We start from the raw sequence: 22004 nt of genomic DNA, 5'->3' as shown, positions 1-22004 counted from the left end.
AGCTAACTGTGTGATTTGTACATGTACATTTCTGAAATACATAACTTGGACACAGTCACTTCTGATAACAGATCACTCTAAATTGTAATGCATTTGAAGCTGCTCTGAAACGATATGTATTGTGAAAAGCGTTATATAAATAAAGGTGAATTGAATTGAATTAGTGTGCTCTAAAGGCTCTGCTCCTCTACAATGACGTCAGATTTTCTCCTCGTCATGCTCAACTGCACCTAAACTAATGATTTTAATGATGCAATTTCAATGAATGAAATTGACAAACCCAATTTTGGCTAGTCTCATTTCCTTCACAATTAATAGCATAAAAGCACCAGAATGTAGCCAACCATGCAGCATGTTGGGCTACTTGTTATTTTATGTTCATTATTTAACATGGTACTGATTAGACATTATTTATTAATATTTGAAAAAATGATTACACAATCATTTTAATGGCTTGACTTTCAATAAATTAGTTTTTTAGAATAAAAAAGCAAGTTGAATGCAACATTAGCACTCCTTTTAATTCATTTTTTAACACAATGTATTGTTAACAAATACATTAACAACAGCTGTGTCAGGTGCATATGTATTATTATTTCGTATTTTGTATTATTATTTCTATCAAAATACATAATATAAGTAAAACGCGTGTATTTTTTGCAATAAATCCTATGCTTTCGTTGTGTCGTGAACTTTCCGGAAGTACGGCATGAAGTTCATTCCTTTTTCCCGCGCTTTCAGAGAACGAAAGTGCTTGATCACGTGACAGAGCGGTGAAGGAGAGGAGGTCCGTGGCGCGTGGGCTTGTGGGAGCAGTTTGATGACGTCTACACTTGAAGTAAGGGAATAATAACGCAGGTCTCCACTGGAGTTCGTGTTCACGGGTAAGGCATGCTAAATTATGTTTGGTTTTGTTAGATTTCGGCGTGGTTATGCACAGTAAAGCTGCGTACAGTGAAAGAGAACAACATGTCGTCTAATCATGTCCGCTGTATCGTTACCAGCTGCTAGTAGCGAGTTAGACTGCCTTAAAGTCATCCCTCTTTAATAAAGTATTCCTGCTATTCTAGTTTAAGGAAGTATCATCCGTCGGCGAGTTTATCCTATGCTCCCACATTTAAAGCGCAATGTTTTAGCGACCAGGATGAGATTAATAACTCATGAAGTTTTTGATTAGCATTGTATCAAGTGCGAATTAAATGTTATGCTTAAAGCGTCACGATCGACTTGACTTTTCCTGAAGTTACTCTGAAGTTGAAAGGGTGATTTTTGAATTATAAACGAGTTATAAAGTGACTTGCATGGGTCCTTCTCGTAGTTTGCATGTACTATCTATCTATCTCCTCTGATTCATACAGTCAAACCCCTGCAGTTTAAAATAGAGTAGTGTCTTGTTACTTTCCAGAGCCTCCAGATTTTGTGAGCTCCTCTGGTGATATCTGATATCACTGAGCATCTAATCCTGCTTGTGCGAGATACAGTGGGTTCATAAAGTGTGTGTGAATCAGAAAACAATTTCTGAAAGTGCATCAGAAAACAAAATATAAATGTATTGATTATAGAGAGAGAGAGAGAGCGCAAATTCGCTTTTCAAGCAAAGCATTAAAAAAGGTTTGGTTTAAAATGATAAAAACAATTGATATTTTTTGACAACTAAGACCAGATCCACTGCTGTTTGTAGTGAATACATGCTGTTGTTGGTTAATGTGATTGTCTACACCTGTGTTGCTTGAATAGGACTCTTCTCTGATAGGATCTTTAGGAGAACTGACTTCAAACCAGGGAACTAACTATTATTATTTTCTATCGATTGTTTTTTTTTTTTTTTTTTTCAAAGATTATGAACAAACAGTGTGACGAATCGATGCATTCCACACAAATTGACTAATTTATGTGTTGTTACAGGCCTACTTCAAACATGCATTAAAATGGATAAGAAAAGTGAAGATGGTTCTGTGAAAAACTAAAACCTTTTTTTGTACCTAATGCAGCAAAGTTCATACATTTGTAAGTGAATCTTAAAGGGAAAGCATGATCAATGGATCATGAAAATGAATCGTTTTTACTTAAAAATTATTGTCGTTCTAAACCCGTAAGACTTTTTCATTCGTCTATAGAACACAAATAAAGATCTTTTCAATGAAATCTGAGAGATTTCTGTCCCTCCATTGACAGCTACGCAACTACTTTGACCCTTCAACATGTTCATAAAGCGATTGTTAAAGGAATACTCCACCGTCTTTTCATATTAAACTATGTTATTCCCTTAACTAAGACGAGTTGATTCATACCTCTCTCGCTCTGGCGCGCGGCGAAACTTTGTTCACTCAGTTCATTCAATACGGGCCAAGCAGAGAAGCTACTAAACACCTCCACGTTTTCCCTATTTAAACACAGTTACTCGCGTAGTGTAACTCGACCTAGGACGGTGACACAAAACAAAACGTTGCGCTTTTCTAAGCGTGTAAAATGGATAACTATATTGTATGGCGGAATACCATAGCAAGTGCTTATGAGCACTTCGACTTGGCGGAGTAATATCTTCACTCGTGAAAAATCCTCTCACCGGCCCCCGCTCCCTCTGGTGAAGATATTACTCCGCCAAGACGAAGTGCTTACAAGCACTTGCTATGGTATTCCGCCATACAATATAGTTATCCATTTTACACGCTTAGAAAAGCGCAACGTTTTGTTTTGTGTCACCGTCCTAGGTCGAGTTACACTACGCGAGTAACTGTGTTTAAATAGGGAAAACGTGGAGGTGTTTAGTAGCTTCTCTGCTTGGCCCATATTGAATGAACTGAGTGAACAAAGTTTCGCCGCGCGCCAGATCGATTGAGTGCACGCACTGAGACGAGAGAGGTATGTATCAACTCGTCTTAGTTAAGGGAATAACATAGTTTAATATGAAAAGACGGTGGAGTATTCCTTTAAACTTATCCACAGGGCTTGACATTAACTTTTTGAGGCACTTGTCCTTCGAACAAGTACAAATAATAAAAAATAATCCATATTAAATGAGTAGTTTAATCCAAACTTTTTGAAGTAACTCGATCACTTTATATAATGAACAGGTTGAATTTAGTCTTTTATTCACATATAAACATTGATCAGCGTACATAAACAGAAGCTCAACGCGTGAGATCGGACCTCATTGGTTCTTGCTGAAGCTCAAACGTGATGCGTAACACGAGAATGAACCTCATTGGTTCTTGCTGAAGCTCAAACGTGATGCGTTACACGAGAATGAACCTCATTGGTTCTTGCTGAAGCTCAAACGTGATGCGTTACACGAGAATGAACCTCATTGGTTCTTGCTGAAGCTCAAACGTGATGCGTAACACGAGAATGAACCTCATTGGTTCTTGCTGAAGCTCAAACGTGATGCGTAACACGAGAATGAACCTCATTGGTCCTTGCTGAAGCTCAAACGTGATGCGTTACACGAGAATGAACCTCATTGGTTCTTGCAGAAGCTCAAACGTGATGCGTTACACGTGAATTAACCTCATTGGTTCTTGCAGAAGCTCAAACGTGATGCGTTACACGAGAATGAACCTCATTGGTTCTTGCTGAAGCTCAAACGTGATGCGTAACACGAGAATGAACCTCATTGGTCCTTGCTGAAGCTCAAACGTGATGCGTAACACGAGAATGAACCTCATTGGTCCTTGCTGAAGCTCAAACGTGATGCGTAACACGAGAATGAACCTCACTGGTTCTTGCTGAAGCTCAAACGTGATGCGTTACACGAGAATGAACCTCATTGGTTCTTGCTGAAGCTCAAACGTGCTGCGTAACACGAGAATGAACCTCATTGGTCCTTGCTGAAGCTCAAACGTGATGCGTAACACGAGAATGAACCTCATTGGTCCTTGCAGAAGCTCAAACGTGATGCGTTACACGAGAATGAACCTCATTGGTTCTTGCTGAAGCTCAAACGTGCTGCGTAACACGAGAATGAACCTCATTGGTTCTTGCTGAAGCTCCAACGTGCTGCGTAACACGAGAATGAATCTCATTGGTTCTTGCTGAAGCTCAAGCGAGATGCGTTACACGAGAATGAACCTCATTGGTTCTTGCTGAAGCTCAAACGTGCTGCGTAACATGAGAATGAACCTCATTGGTTCTTGCTGAAGCTCAAACGTGCTGCGTAACATGAGAATGAATCTCATTGGTTCTTGCTGAAGCTCAAGCGAGATGCGTTACACGAGAATGAACCTCATTGGTTCTTGCTGAAGCTCAAACGTGCTGCGTTACACGAGAATGAACCTCATTGGTTCTTGCTGAAGCTCAAACTGTCAATGGAGGGACAGAAAGCTCTCAGATTTCAATAAACAATCTTCATTTGTGATCTGAAGACGGGTTTGGAACGACATGTGGGTGAGTAATTGATGACAGAATTTATTTTTGGAAGAACTAACCCTTTAAGTGTCCAAGTATTTGTAGATGAAAGCCTTCTGAGTCTTTATAATCCGTTCTCTAATCCTCATATCACCTCAAGTGGAAAACATCTATCATGATCTCGTTTGGAATGTAATTATTGTAATTGCTGAAAGAAGCGGTTTCCTTTGTGAACAGGTGTCAGGCTTTGGTGCGGAGTGACGAGTAACAGATAAGCGAGAAGGACTGCCCTCACACGATGGGCGCTGTGGTGTCCCGGTGGAGGGTAAATGTGCTTCAGTCACTCAAACTTGTAGGATGATGTAGCCTGCTATTTGATTTTAATGTGGCATGGATAAATGGCACAAATACATTGTGTGCTACTGCTGTTGTTGTTTTTTATTTATTTTTTTAAAAACTCACTAATATGTGTAGGTTAAGTTAATATTGCATTCTAAGGTACTCAAATCTAAATATAGAAACTTTTGTACCTCCTACCAATTTTCAATTGGGCAAATTTGTGTTTTATTCTTGGTGAGAGCTTGCTTTTTTACCGCTAACTCTCATGTGTCCTTTCACAGGCCAAGCCATCCACCGTAGAGGTCTTGGAGTGTCTTGATAAGGTATGAAGCTGCATGTGTCTTACCCATTTTCTGCCATCCCTCATTCTGCATGTTGTACTTTTCTGACATTGAAGGTGTCCTTATGCAGTTAAATCACGGAAGTTGTGAACAAGAACAAATGTGGGGCGGGGCTTGATTTTGTCTATGTGGAATTGATTGGATGGGTGTGGTTTGCTATTGGTGGATCTCATGTGAGTGACAGGTGGCAACCTGGTGGCCCTCACGCAAGTAAACCCATCATAAGAACAAGAGGGAGGGGAAGTTATTTTGATTAAAGATTATGAGGGCACTATAAAAAAAAATATATATATATATATTTATATGAAATACTGGAATGTTCCATGATGAAGTAAGAAATTTTGATTTGATCGTGACTTCAAATTGGTGTTAATTACACTGGGTTTTTTTAGGTTCAGTCTTGGCTCATAGAATAACACCACATTACAGACAGACACAAATGTCTGCAACAGTACAGGCACTGTGTGTGTAACACTGAGTAGATATTTTAGGATGGGGGTTTATGCAGTCCTGCCTCACTGAGAGAGAGGTCTGTTCGGTTGGCATGTCTTAGGGCTTGGCTGAGTAACACTTTTTTATTTTCTTTTTTTACATTTGCTGTTTAGAAGCCAAAGACATGTGATTCGTCCTAAACAAGTTTGACCCAATTTGTATCACGTGTACAGATCTGTGTGCGGGTAAATCAAATTTGTGGCTTTTGAACAGATCCTGTCTCAAGTTCTGCTTTGGGTATTTGCGTAAGTCATGGAGATTTAAGTTTTGACTAATTTTCCTTCCGCACTTACTGTATGGCGCAAGACATTTTAAAGTTTGAAGTAATTTGGTGACTTTTTGGTGACCCGATCCTGCTAAAACATACCCTCATATCCCTGGAACACAGTACTTCACCTCATCACATTCTGAAAAACAATGCATTAGATTAACAATTGTATGTGACATAAACAAAGCAAATTAAATTGTTAATCGCAATTGTTTGTATGACAATTGGTCGTGACAGGTCTACAGGTATTAATTTCCTGTTTTGGACTGAAATGTATTTTAACTTTTGGCTTTGTATTCAGAACTTAAAAAACAGAAACACTGAATGTGCCTTTTCTTGTAAGAAACTCAAGCAGGATTTCTGTAGGTGACATGACAACAGTGTGTTAAAAACTGAAACGTTTTTCCTTTGCGTTTTGCACATACAGATGACAACGTTGTCAAAACGATCCCGTTCTCACGGATTCGCAAAAACTATTAAAAACGCTGCATTCTGCTGCCAGGCCAGTAGATGGCGATGCCACTGTAAATAAACACTACGAACCTCTAGACTGAAGTGAACACATACACACACATGCACTTGACCTCACTGTTTTTAAAAATGTATGTTTGTTGTTTACACGGAGATGATAACGGTATCGTTTTCAAAAACTTTACTTTGAAACCCGTTTTCAAAAGTTTGCATTTTCAGGTCCTCAAAACGGCGCTGTCATATAAATGAAGGGCCAAAATGCATGAAGTTTTCCGTTTTTAGATGAAAATGGTGTCGTGTAAACGGCCCCAAAGTCTTAATTCACTCTTATACAAATTAAGCCCTCTAAAGGGTCTTAAATCAGAGCAGAATGTTGTGAATTCATAATCAAGGCATTAAATGTTGCATGCATAGCAAAAAAAAATGTATTTTTGTTGTGTTTTCCAGTACAAAAATATCCAAACATCCTTAAATCAAGATACTTTTACTTGCAAATGTAAAATAAAGTCTTGAATGATTTTTCTGAGCCCACTGGTAGATATTTGTTCTTGTTTTAATCATGAACTCGCTTCATTTTGATCAATTTCACAGAAAACAAGACTTCATATTTTATGCTACTGTTTTTGTGAAATTAGTCAAAGTAATGGATATCTGTTGTCAGTTGTATTGCCAAACTCTGAAGTTTTGCTAATAAAACTCATTGTGTTTTTCCCTAGACATTTACATTTTGAGAACGTATCGTTCCCTTCAGTTTAATCCTTAAATTTAAAAGGGTATTTTAAAAAGTCTTAAATTACCCTTTATAAAACCTGCAGAAATCATGCTTTTGTAGGAAAGCACAAATATAATTAAATATGAGTGATAATCCAAATCTGACAGTATTTTCCATTTGAATGAGACTAATGGCATGTTTTCAAATGACCTCTCTCAGGACATCCAGGCCATTGAGGAGAACAGAGAGAAGACCCAAAAGCAGCGGAAGCTATGGGTTTACCGACTGCTGTTGTACTCGGTCCTGCTGTACACGATCGCCTGTGCGGTCGTCTACGTCTGGTACATCCCGGAGCAGATGATGGGAAAAGTAATAGTGGCGTCACCGTTCTTGATATTTCCTCTGGTGTAAGTACTGTGGGTTCAGTCGTCGAGTTCAGACCATCAAAGGAATGATGGGAAATTCTGTTCATTCGGTTTTGATTCAAAGTGTACATTTTTCCAATTATGATGACTTTTAAATGAAAGTATAAATTAGTTGCTTTTCCTTCCTGCAGAGTTTGGCTCCTGAGGAAACTGCTGATTGTTTTATACAACAAACGAACGGAGAGAAACAGTAAGAATTTCCCTGTGAACCCAAATCTGAATCTGAACTCAATACTTTATATTTGATCAGTCTGTAATGATGACACCATATTCTTAAGGCCCATTCATACTAGAACGATAACTATTTACTACAGACGATATCGTTCTGTTGCAGTTTTGTCGTCTCAGGCTCTTAAAGCAGGATGGATTCTGATTGGCTGTCAATGTTGTTTATCATTCATCAGCTGTAAAAAAGTTCTGAATGTGATTCCAACATGATCGTTTCTCTGTGCCGTTACAGTTGTGGTGTGAAATCTGCTATTCTTTTACATTCAGAACAAGTTTTTAGAACTAAATAATTATCATTAGTATAGTTATCGACCTTGGTGTGAACGGGCCTTTAATCATATCTACACGTTCATTTTTGTGTTTTTTTATTTTTATTTTGCATCTTAGATGAAAAATTAGAGGATCTGAAAGCAGAGAAAAAGAAAATAGTGAGTAATCAGTGGCAGTGTCTTTCTTTGAATGTCACTTCCTGTTGTGTAGTTAATTCTGGGCTAGTTTGTGTCTGTTTTCATACCTGTATAGAGCACTTAAAGTCCCCCTGTGGTGAAAATCCAGCTTTTAATGTTGTTTATATGTCTATGTGGTGTTTTTAATGTGCTTTAAGACAAAGCATGTGTAAATTCATAAGTCGACACTGAGTATTTTCTCCTTAAAACTGCAGTGAACCAAAGACAGTCTCAAAAACACGCTTTGAAATCGCTGGTGTTTCTGACGTCACAAACTACCTTGTAACCAATCAGATCAACGTGTGAAGGCGCGGCTAATTTGCATATTCATAGAACCGCGTATACTAAATGAGTTCACGCTATTTTAAGGCATGAAGAAAGGCTTTTTTTTTTTTTTTTTTTTCAGCGAAAAAAAAGTTTAAATGTCTCATTTTAGGGATCAAAGATGGGTTTTAAGGGATAAAATTGATGGGAGATATGGGAGTGCAGGCTCTCATGAATGTCAGGATTTTTTAATATGAGCGATGAGCTAGTAATTTCACCCAGTCAGAGATCTTCTCACTTCCCGTACGAGCTAGTTAGCCCTATACTAATGTTAGCACAACAACGTCCAGTTTTGCTTTCATCATATTGCGCCTCTCTGCTGTCAGTGAGAGAAAGAGATCATTTCTGCTCTTAATAAATAATCTGAAATCAATGAAGACAGCGGGTAATTGGCACAAAGACTTTACTTGGTAAAGTGCTTAGCTAACGACTTGTCTTTAAATTAATAGTGTTTAGTGATGGGAGGAAATAAATCTGAGAAATTGCTTGTCATCCACTGTCATGTCTAATAACTTTCAATAATTACAGCTGATGGATTTTCGCACTCCCCATTATCGTAGTAGGGCTTGTAATTATTCTATTCATTAAAGTTAAATAATTAGCACTATTTGCTCTTTCCCTGAAATGAAGTTTTAAAATTAAACCAAACAGGAGACTGCCAGAAAACAGACTGGGTTTCTTTCTGCAATTAAACTACAGAATAAGCAGCTCCTTTATCTGACGTGGACTGATGTCATTAAATTGAATTGGTTTTGGAAATTCTTAACAATATAAGTTTTCAGTTTTCATTGTTAGTCAGTTGGCATCTCTGTTTGATGTAATTGTGGTTATGTGATTGTAATATTTTCTTCCACAGCTTGAACAGGTAATGGAAACTGAAACCTACAAAAATGCCAAGCTGATTTTGGAACGGTTTGACCCAGACTCTAAGAAAAAGCTTGTAAGTTCCTTCTTCTTAAGTCTGCAAATAAATCTATTTGCACATATGTGATGGTGGATTCATGTTTTTGCTTTGTTTAGGAGTTAGAAGCTCAACCCATTGGCCCACCGGCGACTCCAAGACAAGGCCAAGGTGAGCGAACAAGTCCTTTCCCCCTCTAAAGTCAACATGAACTCACAATTGGTGCATTTGCATCTCATCAAGTTACATTTTTTTTTTTATAATCTTTCATCAGAGTGTGATAACTTTCCTACTGATGAAAGAAAAGCCAAGCGTGCAGGGAAAATGGTTTTAACCACGCAGCAACATCAGAGCCGACTGTGAAACAGTTTCTGTGTTATAACTTGAACCCTATATTTGCAATGTGTATTTTTGATGGCTTTTCCTATAAATTAATTATATTTTGATGAACATATAAGAATAGGAGTAATGGGTAACGTGTTTTAGAAATGGTACTGTATCTATGAGTGAGATCAGGTGCATAGATACCGATGATTCTGTGGTATCGACAACGCTTCATATTGAACACGAGTGTTTTCTTTAGTTTTACTGTCAGAATGGTGTGATTTTCTGCTCAGAGCTGCGTCAGAGGCTCGTGTCCCCTCGTCCTGCTGGACGTCCACCTCCCGGTCCTGGATCCGCCACCTCTGCCCCCCCGACTCCACTGTCTGCCCCGGGTGGGCCGCCTGAAAAGGGTCTGGCCACCTCAACCCCACACGGTCTGATGAGGAGGCCTGGGACCCCGGCGGGCACTCCTGCCCCAGGGATGGGTGAGTCTCATGTCCTCTCTCGATGTCTGATTGGCTTTGGTTGGCATAGATGGGCTGGTAATGGCGCTTCAACAAAGACCTGCAGGGCCTAAAACTAACTTTTTGCCAATAGCCGGTGACTTAAGAAAATGTACCAGCCATTTTTCAAAAACAGGCAGTAATTACACCAAAATTTTAGATACCAGTGAAAATACACAATTTTCTATTCCAATTTCAGCTAAAACTACTAGCCTAACTAATATAAACAGTCAGTAATAAAAGAACAAATAATCAAATTACAAGCAAAATCACAAATAAATACAATATAACAAAGATACAGATGAAATAAACAGTGCTTTTCAGGTACAGAAATTTAATAATCAAATGTAAAATAACACTGCATAGTCTTTACTGTATAAATTCAACATCTTTATTAATTAATCTGTATTAAAGTTACAAAAGAGCAGTGAGGTTTCTTGTTGGTTGTTTGATTAACATTAAAAACAGACAACAGCAGGAATTGTAGGCACGGGTCTAATATACTGATACTGTTACACATGCGTTTACTTTCTCAGCTGTTTACATCCACTTCACACATAGCGATACTCGCTATTATTATTAATATTTTTACATAATTTTGTGTGAATTTGTCTGCTCAAGTGCCAGATGTTGTGAAAGAGAGCTGAGTTTAGTATTCGGGCGCTGTCTGAGACGTGGTTTTCGCGAGTGACGAAATGAGCTCCCTTTTGCATCGACTTGCGCTTGAATATTTAAATGGTCAAGGCTTAAACTTTCATGGCGATGCAGCGCTGGCCTGTCAACTGTCCCGAGTGTCGTTCACATTCATGTTCTCGCAACACTGCATTGTTAGAATTCAGAGAATGTAACCAGCCAACTTTCAAGTTTCATAACTCATTTACTTACAAGTTTCATTGGATTTTTCTCTCATTTGGCACTTGGCGAGTGTTAATTTTAGACCCTGGAGACCTGTATTAATTTCCTTTTTAAAGGAACAAAACATTGAGTGACAACCAGTCAAAGTCAGAAGCCAATGAGTGGTTGAGGTTGATTTGTATGTGCCTTTTATGTTCTGAATATCATACATGCATATCTACCATACTATTTCTGCAGTGCATACCGTTCAGCTTTTGGATTTTATTTCAAGCTAAATGAGCTACTACATTTGCCAAAAAGCACAGTAAACAATCAGCACACATTGCAAATATCTTTGAATAAACCTTGAATTTTTTTTCTCCTCCATTATGTTGATCACCAAAAGTTAAATGTTTACACCAAATTGGAATAAAAGGCAAAATAAGTTTTTATTTCAAAGATAACTGTGACAACAATGTAGCGAACTGCTATGTGAAATGTTTTGTTTCATGTACTATTTTAGTATTTTAGTAAGTAGTATGTGCTAAACAGTGCAAACTACTTATGAACAGAACCTTTACAGATTAATGAAACAATTAAAAGCTGCTTATAGAAATAAACAAAACTATAATAAAAATTCTGTAAATTTGACCAATTGAAGAGTGTGAATTGAACCAGAAATTAAGACAAGGAGATGTTGAGGAATCCAGATAAAATAAAACTGAAATAAATATTACAAAAACTTAATGAAACATGTTAACTGAGAAAAAAAAAAAAAATATATATATATATATAACTGACAGAAGAACATGCTGAAATTACAAATATTAAACATAGCTAAGAAAAGCTTAATAAACACTAAATTAGCATATAAATAACAATAGAGCTTTGTGTGTTGTAACTTTAGTCTATAGATCCTATAGCTTTTGTTTCTCCTGTGATCTCCGGTCATCTACACACACCTGTTAGCAGTGAGTGACAGGTGACACGGGCCCTGCTGCGTTCCTCACGTAAGTGTGCTGTGTGTGTGAACAGATCTGGGCCCTGTTCAAGCAAACACCTTTAGCAAGAAATTGGAAGTGAAAAGCACCTTGGCCCACTGCGGCGTCTCCATATGCTGGTAAATGAGTAAGCAGCAGGGATTCCTGACTATGCCAAGTCTGGCAGAAATGACCAGTCGTCTGGCTATGATTGCTCTTGATGTTAAATTATATTAATTATGAGTGTGGATCACAGCGGGCATGAGGAGGGAGGTCCATATCAGTGTCGTTATTAAAAGCTGTCCCTCTTATCATTCATCATCGGCCATGCAGCACTGAGCCACAGATACAGTCTGCAGTGTGCACTGACGTGTGTGTGTGTGTGTGTGCGCAGGAATGCACCCTCCAGGTCCTCCGCTGGCCAGACCCGTCCTCCCCAGAGATCGAGGTGCCATGGACAGGGTCATTGAGTACCTAGTGGGTGATGGACCTCAGAACAGGTGAACGGTCTATCTTCAAATCATGATTTATATCTTTACACTGAGCAGAATCAAGGCGTGATGTGATTTCTGAAAAAGAAAGATCACCATATAATGCAGAGAAGTTCAGCTTCAGTTCAGGCAAGCACAAAGAATAAAGATCAGTTTAGCTGAATTACTTTCAGAATTAAAATAGCACACGTCTTAAACATTTAAATAAGAAAACCTGAAGAATTTGGAATGCATTTCAGCTTTTCAGCGTGAAACATTGACTGTGTAGTGTATGCACCATTATTGGTGTACATGTAAACAGTCATTGTTTCGCAGGCCTTGGTTTGGAGGGTTAAACAAAATCTGGATTTTATTCTTAGTAATGATTGCAAGCATCTCTATTGCTGAGGGTGTTGTGAACGCTAAAAATCCAAGAATTAAATTGAGTTGGTTGATATGTTTACATTTTGATGAACTTGTGAAAAACCTTTTCTTTTTAGAAACAGTAGACTACTGTTCAAAAGGTTGGGGTCAGTATTTTTCTTTTCTTTTTTTGTAAGCAAGAATGCATTAAAGTGATAAAGTGTCAGTAAAGGCATTTATAATGTTACAAAAGATTTCTATTTCAAATAAACACTGTTCTTTTGAACTTTATTAATTAAAGAGAACAATATAAGGGTTCCACAAATATATGAAGCAGCACAACTGTTTACAACTGATAAAACTTATAATCATAAATGTTTCTTGAGCATCAAATCATCATATTAGAGTGATTTCTGAAGGATCATGTGACACTGAAGACTGGAGTAATGATGCTGAAAATTCAGCTTTGTCATCACAGGAATAAATTACACTTTACTAGATATTCACATAGACAACAGCTGTTTCAAATTGAAATAATATTTCTCAATATTGTTTACTGAATGTATATATATATATATATATATATATATATATATATATATATATATATATATATATATATATATATATATATATGTATATGAGATCAAATAAATGCATCCTTGGTGAGAGAAATCGTACTGACCCCGAGCTTTTGAAGACTGATGAATAATAAGACCAGTGTGAATATGGTGCATTTTAATGTCTCTTACATCCTTACACTTACTGTAGCTACCAACACACAGCATTTTTTAAAGCTTTATTTAATATTTTTTCTCTCTTTGTTGCAGATATGCTCTGATATGCCAGCAGTGTTCGTCTCATAATGGAATGGCTTTAAAGGAGGAGTTTGAATATATTGGTAAGAATCAGAGAAAAACGTTTGACTTTGACTGACGTTTAACCGTTCATTTTGTCACTGAGCTCTTTAAAGGATGTTTTTGCGTTGTAAACAAGTGTGAACGCCCCCCCCCCCCCCCCCCCCCCCGATGATTCACAAATCGTGAATGTGCTGCATGTTTTGTTTTCATATTCATGTGTCTAAGGATCATTTCAGATAAGTTGAGTTTGTTTTTTATCGCTGATGTTTTAGCATTCAGATGTGCCTACTGTTATTTCCTGAACCCGGCCCGGAAGACACGTCCCCAGGCCCCACGTCTCCCAGAATTCACCGCAGAAACCAAGATGAGCCAAGACCCCCCTGCTGTTGCCATGGAGACAGACCTGTCTAGTGCTCCACCTGCCCCAGGTACCAGATCTCCAGCAGGAGGAGGGGGTGTGTAGATGATGCTCGTATTCCGAGAGACTTATGCACAGTATTAGCGCTTTTGATTTTAGAAGGGGTGGGTTTGTTTACTGCAGGTTCAGTGTGTGTGTGTGTGTGTGTGTGTGTGTGTGTGTGTGTGTGTGTGTGTGTGTGTGTGAGTCCCTGCTGCTCATGCCCTCTGAGAGGACATTTGCTGATGTACTGAGAGCAGATCTGTGAAGTGATTAAAGGCTTTAGAGTCTTGTATCCCCCCCCCCACAGTGCTGCCTAGTTAGTAGGGCTTTACCCTGTGTCTCTACCTGACACACACACACACACACACACTCACTCACTCACTAACACACTCTCCTGTCTTGCTCTCTACTGTTATTATGTGCTCAGTCAATGGCAAGTGATGACTGATGATACATTTGAGTGTGTGTGTGTGTGCGCTCAGTTTTTAAATATCTTCATTCTGGAATTTAGTTATAGCTACATTTATTTCATACATGTAAAACATTTTATTTGATAGGTTTTTCTTTTTCACTTGAACCTTTTTCCCCACCCTCTCTGTCTGGTTTGCAGTGAGTATTCTTGTCTTTTTATCAACAGTATTTTAATTTCCGTATTGTAATTGTGTACTTTGTAAGTTTCCTGATAATTGGATATTTTGACTGTTCATCATCCCTTGTATAGAAGGGCCTTTATTCGCATTATATACTGGTCACAGGTTTGGAAACATTACGATTTTTAAATGAAAGAAGCCTCTTCTGCTTACTCAGGCTTCATTTATTTGCTCAAAAATACTGTAAAAACAGTAATATTGGGAAATATTATTACACTTTAAAATAGCGGCTTTCTGTTTTTATATAATTTAAACTGTAATTTATTCCTGTGATCAAAGCTGAATTTTCAGCATCATTACTCAGTCTTCAGTGTCACATGATCCTTCACAAATCATTCTAATATGAGTTTTTGCTCTATAATAATAATAATAATAATAATAATAATAATAATAATTTGTCCTTACTTATTAATAATGTTTCTTATTTGTATTAATGTGGAAAAACATTTTTGCATGCTAAATATTTTGTGGAAACTGGACTTTTTGTCTGGATGTTTTGATGAACAGAAAGGTAAAAATAACAGCATTTATTTGAAAGTGTATCATGAAAAAAAAAATATGAAGCAGCATATTATTTTCAACATTGATAATAATAATGAATGTTTCTTGAACATCAAATCCTAATATCAGAATGATTTGTGAAGGATCATGTGACACTGAAGACTGGAGTAATGATGCTGAAAATTCAGCTTTGATCACAGGAATAAAATGGATTTTATTTTTAAATAGTAAAAATATTTGAAACGTTAATATGTTAAACAAAGAAAAAGTTAACTTCTCATTACTGTTTACCGTTTTCACCCTCTCTCTGACTTGGTCATATCATGTATTTATGGTTTTGTCGTCATAACCATAGTTTCTGAACTAGCTGAGAGCAAATAGTCTGGGTGATTTGTGATTGTCAGGTTGACAGATTATTTTAAAACCACAAGGAAAATCAAGTCAAACCGCAATCAATGAAATGCCTCTTTTGGCAGAGAAATAGGATTGTACTAACAAGCGCTGGTTTGATTTGTTGATCAGAGGGTAAAGCAGCCAGTCCAGGGCATGTGAAAGCAGAAGCTGAAGATCAGCACACAGACGAGAGTCCTTCAGAAGAGAAGAAGCCAGCAGATCCAGATCCAGATCCACACACACACCTCGCTGACGACACACAGGCCGAGCTCAACGTGTCCGACATGGAAGTGGAGTAGAGTTAATGCCAACAGAAACCCAAGTCTCTTTCTCTCGTGTGTGTGTGTGTGTGTGTGTATGCGTGTGGCTTTGATTTACAATGAAGGTTGGTCTTCTTATTCTTTACCTTTAGTTTATTTGTATCCTTTAGTTTTAATTTCTACGTTATATTGCAGTGTTATTTAATACATTAGTAAAGCTAAGTAGAAACTATAATGGGTCAGCGATTTTTGTGAGGGTTACTTTTTTGGGTAAAATTATTATGTTATGATGTATCTGCAATAATTAGGAAAACGATATTTTGTCTTTGTTTACATGTTATGTGAGTAGAACCTGTATGTAAAAGCTTAAATGCAGGACGTTCAGCACATAACGGTTTATTATTCTCTTAGTTGGCATGAAAAGCAGCTATTTCCATTCATTCTCCATATAAGCACTGTTTTGTGATCGAATGTATTTAATATTCTTATTTACAATATGTACTGATGCAAAAAATGTCATTCAAAAGTATATTTATAATATTTATAGTTATTAATATCCTCTCAGTGCCTGTTACTGCAGTGTAGCATACATTAGGTGCTGTGCCAGAGAGATTGGTCCCGTGTTTACATGTGTTCAGGTACAGCCATAGGAATGTCTGCTTATTTATTCCGCATAGAAACAGCCCCTCGGTGTTCTCCGCCTCATGTGCCTTCATGTTTGACCTGTTTCGAGATTTACAAAGCAGATTTATCAAGCATAGCATTATGTGCGAAAATACAGTGCTGTTTTTATTATTGTCTACAAGGATTAATATGAGAAATAAAGTTTTTTAAACATTATCCTGATGTTGAGTGTTTTATAGCACAGAAAATCGAGAATATATATATTATTGCTTAATGAAGTGTCTCATTGCACCTAGTGCAAATAGTCCGTCTTGTTGGCAGAGGCTAATTACACTAGCTCCGCCTCCAGAAAAAATTGCTAAAGAAATCCCACAGATAACAGAATCAGTGGCGTGGAGATCAAGGTGGGTGATGATGGTAGTTTTTGACGCGACCAACCCGAATTCGAATCCGCCTTTTCCGAACTAATTTTTCTCCTTTTCCCGTTGCATATCAGCTAAGAGAGGAGTTTAATTGAAATAAAAATTAAATAAAGGTACCCTGTTGTTGTTGTTTTTCTGAAGTAAAATTCCACATCAATCCGTCTGTCAAAACATGTTTCTGTCTTGCCCTGATTCACTATGGTAAGCTCATTAAGCATTTATATTTTAGACCATTAGGGATGGTTTTTGCCGGAAGTTGCATACATGCATCACTCTCTGCATGTCTCATCATATCTTTAAATAGAGAAAAGTTCAAGTGTCTCGTGTGGGAGTGGAAGTTGTCACAACGAGCAAGAATGACACGGAGCCGCTAAATCTCCAACGTGCAGGAAATCTCCTGTTCTAAACCAACACTGAACAGAGGAGAGTCTGCTGGAGAACAGTAACAAAACAAGAACCAACATTGGCTTGGCTTTTCAGAGAACTGAGGGATTTGAAATGTAAAAGCAAAACAGAGATGGCGTTTTTAAGGTATTTTATTGAACTGATAAATTGGCATGTATCTCTAACAGTTCATTATCTATTGTGGAGGCTCGTTTCATTAGGGTTGTAACACTGCTGGAATTTTTCAAGGGCTGTGTCTATTAATATTGGCTAAAGCTGTACTAATATACTACAATGCTCTGGGATGCAAATAATATCTGCCACTATCTGAACTAAGTTTAAATGGCAGTGCACTTTATACAGTGCACGTGGCAGCCGCAGCCTTAAAAAAATAAATAATTCATTTCAATTCACATTCATTTGTATAGCGCTTTTCACAATGCACCGTTTCAAAGCAGCTTTACAGAAAATGCATTTCTACATTACAATTTAGAGCGATCTGTTATCAGAGGAGACTAAGTATTTCTGAAATGTACATACACAAATCACAGTTAGCTAAAAATGTATTAAACAATTCAGTCATTTAAATGCAAAATGCAAATGCATTTAAGAATTTAAGGCAGAAACAATGAGCTCATTGAAGTAACGAATACTTAACTGATTATGACACAAATTTGTAGCATTGGTGCATGTTAATTATTATTTTGTTGAACACAGAATCACACAAATGTCAGTTTCATCCCTTTTTTGGTTAATATCCATTATTCTGGGTGTTGAGACTGTGAAGGGGTCATGGTTAGCAGGTAGATATGTGTAGTTATTGGTTGTAGCTGGTGTTATTCGTGTGGAGAGATTGCCGGTCAGTGGATCTGCCACTTGAATGGTTAAGTGACCCTGCTCAAGTGAGCGTGAGAGAGCATCTGTGTGCGCTCGGCCGAAATAGGCTTTTCCATTCTGACACCGAGACACATCGAGAAGAATGTGTTAAAACACAGTCCATTTTCATTAGGGAGCCTATTTTAGCTTGTGATCATTTTATTTTAGCTCATTGATCATTTCAGACAGTATTAGATAATGGGAGTGACACACAAGCCCAACTGAGCTTGATTACTTGACCCTCTTCATTTGCAACAACAGCGCTATCTTTGCCCCCCCCCCCCCTGACACACACTCGTTCCCTCTCTGCCTCTCTCTCTCGGGTCAGTCTCTCGCATTTGTCTTTGGGATTTTATAATGCATGTTTACAGATACGTGACCCCCTGAGCGCAGCAATGCATCACTGTCAGCAGGACAGTGGCACCTGATTCCCATACACTGACCTCTGACAGCACACAAAAAATAACCCGTCAATAGGACATTTGAACCTTTCCCAGCAAATATGATGTAGATCAAGTGTTGGTGAATTACTCGTGAGGTGTGCGCTCAGTAGCCCACACACACCCCCCGTTTCATTTCAGAGTCAAACTCCTCACTACATCATGCTGAGAAAGATGACATTTATTTTCTTTGACATCTATGGTAGTGCACTGTCAGTAAAATCATTTTGTGTGTTTTGAATTCCCATCCATTTAAAGAGTTTGCGAGCCGCGCGCTCAAAGACGCTTTTTCATGTTTGCGGCACAATCGTTTTTTTATTTTTTATTGAGGACTTCTCTCGGGCAGATGGAGTGATTAGATATGAATCCATCTTGATACTCGCCTCAAGAAAGATTCACATTTCCAGTACTTCAAACTAATATTTTTTCTCACCATCTCTCCTTCGCTTGATACATCTGTTCGGTTAGGAAAAACACAACCTCAACAGGATGTTGTGTGACATTTAAGAGGGACGTATTTGGACGTATTTACTAAGATTTCCAAGAGATACAGTCCACTCTCTTTTCATCAGAGGTCTGCTAGTTCTATACACAGTACAAAACATTGGGTTATTTTTTTAACCAAACCGTTGAGTTACACATATTGAGTCGTCATGTTTGGTTCTAAAAAAAATTGTTGGGTTACACATATTGGGTCTATGTTGGGTTAATAAAAATTGGGTTATTTTTTTAAATAGTACTATACCACTCTCTAAAAAATGTTGGGTTGTTTCAACTTTGGGTCAAATATGACCAAACCCAGCCATTGGGTTAACATTTTAAATTACATTTGCAACCCAACGTTTGGGTCCATATTTGACCCAAAGTTGGGTTAAAACAACCCAGCATTTGAGTGCACCCCATAGTTGGGTTATTTTTATCCCGACATTATTAAGTGAGTAGAGAATCCCTATATAGGTGGAGAGAAAATCTAGTGAAGGCTGCATATTTTCAGCCAGTTTTTGTCCACACAGGAAGGAGATTCCATCTGCTCTCTGCTATCAGCGACCTACTAATTGATTTTCAAGGATGACAAACGAGCCGCTGGTTTGCCGAGCGGAGGTAATCCCGACCCGGTCCTGTCGGGCCACACCGGCATCCATGGATTCTCGGAGTACAACCCTCTCCGATTCACCTCGCTCGTCTCTCGACTCAGATTTACACTGATCTTTTATTTATTCCCTGAAAATATGGCAGATAAGAAACATAAGTGTTCTTGATATTGTGTTTTGTCATATCGAGCAGCCAAAGATTGAAATCCTAAGAAACAATTTTCTGTTGAAATGAAAGAGCTTGGCCTTGTGAACCCTGGAGGAAAATAACCTCGCTGTTCCAGGCAGAATATATATAACAGAAGAACTGAATAAGTTAAATAGACAAGAGCACGAGCCATGTCACTTTTCCATTTACTGGCCTTTGGGGTGAGCGCTTCAAAATCCTCTTAAAAGATGACTTGTTATATTCCTGAAGCGTGAATGGTGCGTTGTGATAAAAAAAGAGAGAGAGAAAACAAAAAAAGAAAAACGGTTACACTTAAGTTGTCAGTGTGTAATTATATATTTAAGAACTGAATAATAATAATTAACAACATGTAGGCTATACTATATGGTTAGGGTAGGATTAGGATTTGGTTGAGGGTTAATTGCATGTAATTATGCATACATTACTGTTATTACTATTGTAACACATGTAACAAGGACACTCAAATAAAGTGTTACCAAAAAAAAAAAAAAAAAAAAAACTAAGTGTGGCTTGCAATTTAGACCCTCGCCGTTTCCTTATAAGGAGGGCACGAGGAATCACACGGACCATAATGAGTTGAATGTCACAAAAGCAATTAACATGTCCCGGTATTAGAGTTCACCGTGGGATGATGACAACTGTATCATTATCAAAGTCATCATCCCGCCGTCGGCTTGAGGGACACATTAAAATCAAATTAAACAATGCGGCGCCATGGCACGAAAAACGAGACGCCCCATGAGCGCTTGAATTCTGGCAATTAGCTTTGGGCTCTGTGATTCTTAAATGCCACAAGACAAAGTTGAGTGGCGTGAATTCATTTCTCGAAAAGGTCACGAGGTGCCAAAATATGTTGATTTGAACGGAATTACCATTTAAATCACAAAACACATTTCCCCCTCCATCCCCGGCGCACTGGAGCCTGCCGTAAACTGTTCGACAGGAACAATAAGCTTCTCTGGAGCAGAAAAGTCATTAAACCCCGCTGTAGCTCAAATGGAGACTCTTCTAAAACGTTTTTAGAGGCATGGTGGTGCAGAGGAATGCCAGGCCTATCATCGCTCGCGTTTTTCACCTCTGAAAGGGCACTTTTTTTTCACTTTAACTCTGACAATCTTTCACGGTCACTTCTAACTTACCATCATATATTTAGAGATGACTGTCGCTGTGGACTCGCATGTAAAAGTAGCTTGACCTTTTCGTTCCTATAAAACAGCTTCCTGACCAATGTGGGGTTTTCAATGGAAAATTCTCAGGTAACACTTGATTTTAAGATAACGTAGTTACACGTTACTACATGTACTTACTATAACAGTAAAAAAACAACAACAGTAAATTATGCATAATTACATGCAACAAACCCTCATCAAAACCCTACCCTAACCCTATAGTAAATACATATAGTTAACTAATATTACTCAGTACTTAAATATATAATTACACTGTAACAATCACACCTTAAAATAAAGTGTAACCGTAAAGTATGCATACATACAAGTAACTAACACTAACCCTAACAGTAACTCTATAGTAAGTATACATGTAGTTAATATTACTCTATAATTTGAGTAATGTAACTTCGTCAACTTAAAAATAAAGGGTTACGCTTTATTTTATGGTGTCTGTGTTACAGTGCAATTATACATTTAAGTTCTGAGTAATGATAATTAATTAATTACTTACATGTACTTACTATAGGGTAAAGGTTAGGAGGAGGGTTTGGTTTAAGATTAGTTGCATGTAATAATGCATCATTTACTGCTATTACTATAGTAACATGTAACACTTGTAACAAGGGAACTAAAATAAAGTGTAACCAATTCTCAAATTTGGCCCCCGAATTGTGAGAAAGCACTTTCAGACTTGACTCAGAAAAAGAGACATAATTTTGAAGGCACTACTTAGGTCCGATGACATATTTTTACCATAATCACTGCTTTTTAATGTGGATTCAACATGTTTGCTATAAACACCTTACTTTTTCTTTGCAATACACACGCAAAACTCATTTTTCTAAATGCAAGAAATTACCTTAAAGATTGGGTAAGTCATTTTTGGCAAGGCTAGCAATAGCTAGCTTTGCAAGCATATCTCACCCTCCCTTCAGAGCGTCTCTAAAGCTACGCCTCCTTCAAAACACATGAACAC

At 37.8% G+C, this 22004-nt stretch overlaps 1 protein-coding gene across 1 annotated transcript; it reads left to right on the top strand.

The window, feature by feature from the left end:
* The first annotated feature begins 740 nt into the window (after window positions 1-740).
* On the top strand, window positions 741-16669 carry lnpa (limb and neural patterns a). The gene is made up of 13 exons (XM_081369641.1): window positions 741-884; window positions 4582-4669; window positions 4965-5006; window positions 7187-7374; window positions 7524-7582; window positions 8008-8048; window positions 9247-9330; window positions 9411-9462; window positions 9909-10100; window positions 12327-12432; window positions 13596-13666; window positions 13898-14053; window positions 15699-16669. Exons 2-13 carry the CDS (start codon window positions 4643-4645, stop codon window positions 15866-15868), a joined length of 1188 nt encoding a protein of 395 aa, XP_081225767.1. The 5' UTR covers window positions 741-884; window positions 4582-4642; the 3' UTR covers window positions 15869-16669.
* The last annotated feature ends 5335 nt before the right edge of the window (window positions 16670-22004 follow it).

This window comes from Scardinius erythrophthalmus, assembly GCF_964197995.2.
Source record: "Scardinius erythrophthalmus genome assembly, chromosome: 6".
Taxonomy (NCBI): domain Eukaryota; kingdom Metazoa; phylum Chordata; class Actinopteri; order Cypriniformes; family Leuciscidae; genus Scardinius; species Scardinius erythrophthalmus.
Note: the sequence above shows the minus strand (reverse complement) of the source record. Positions and strands in the feature narration are given on the sequence as shown.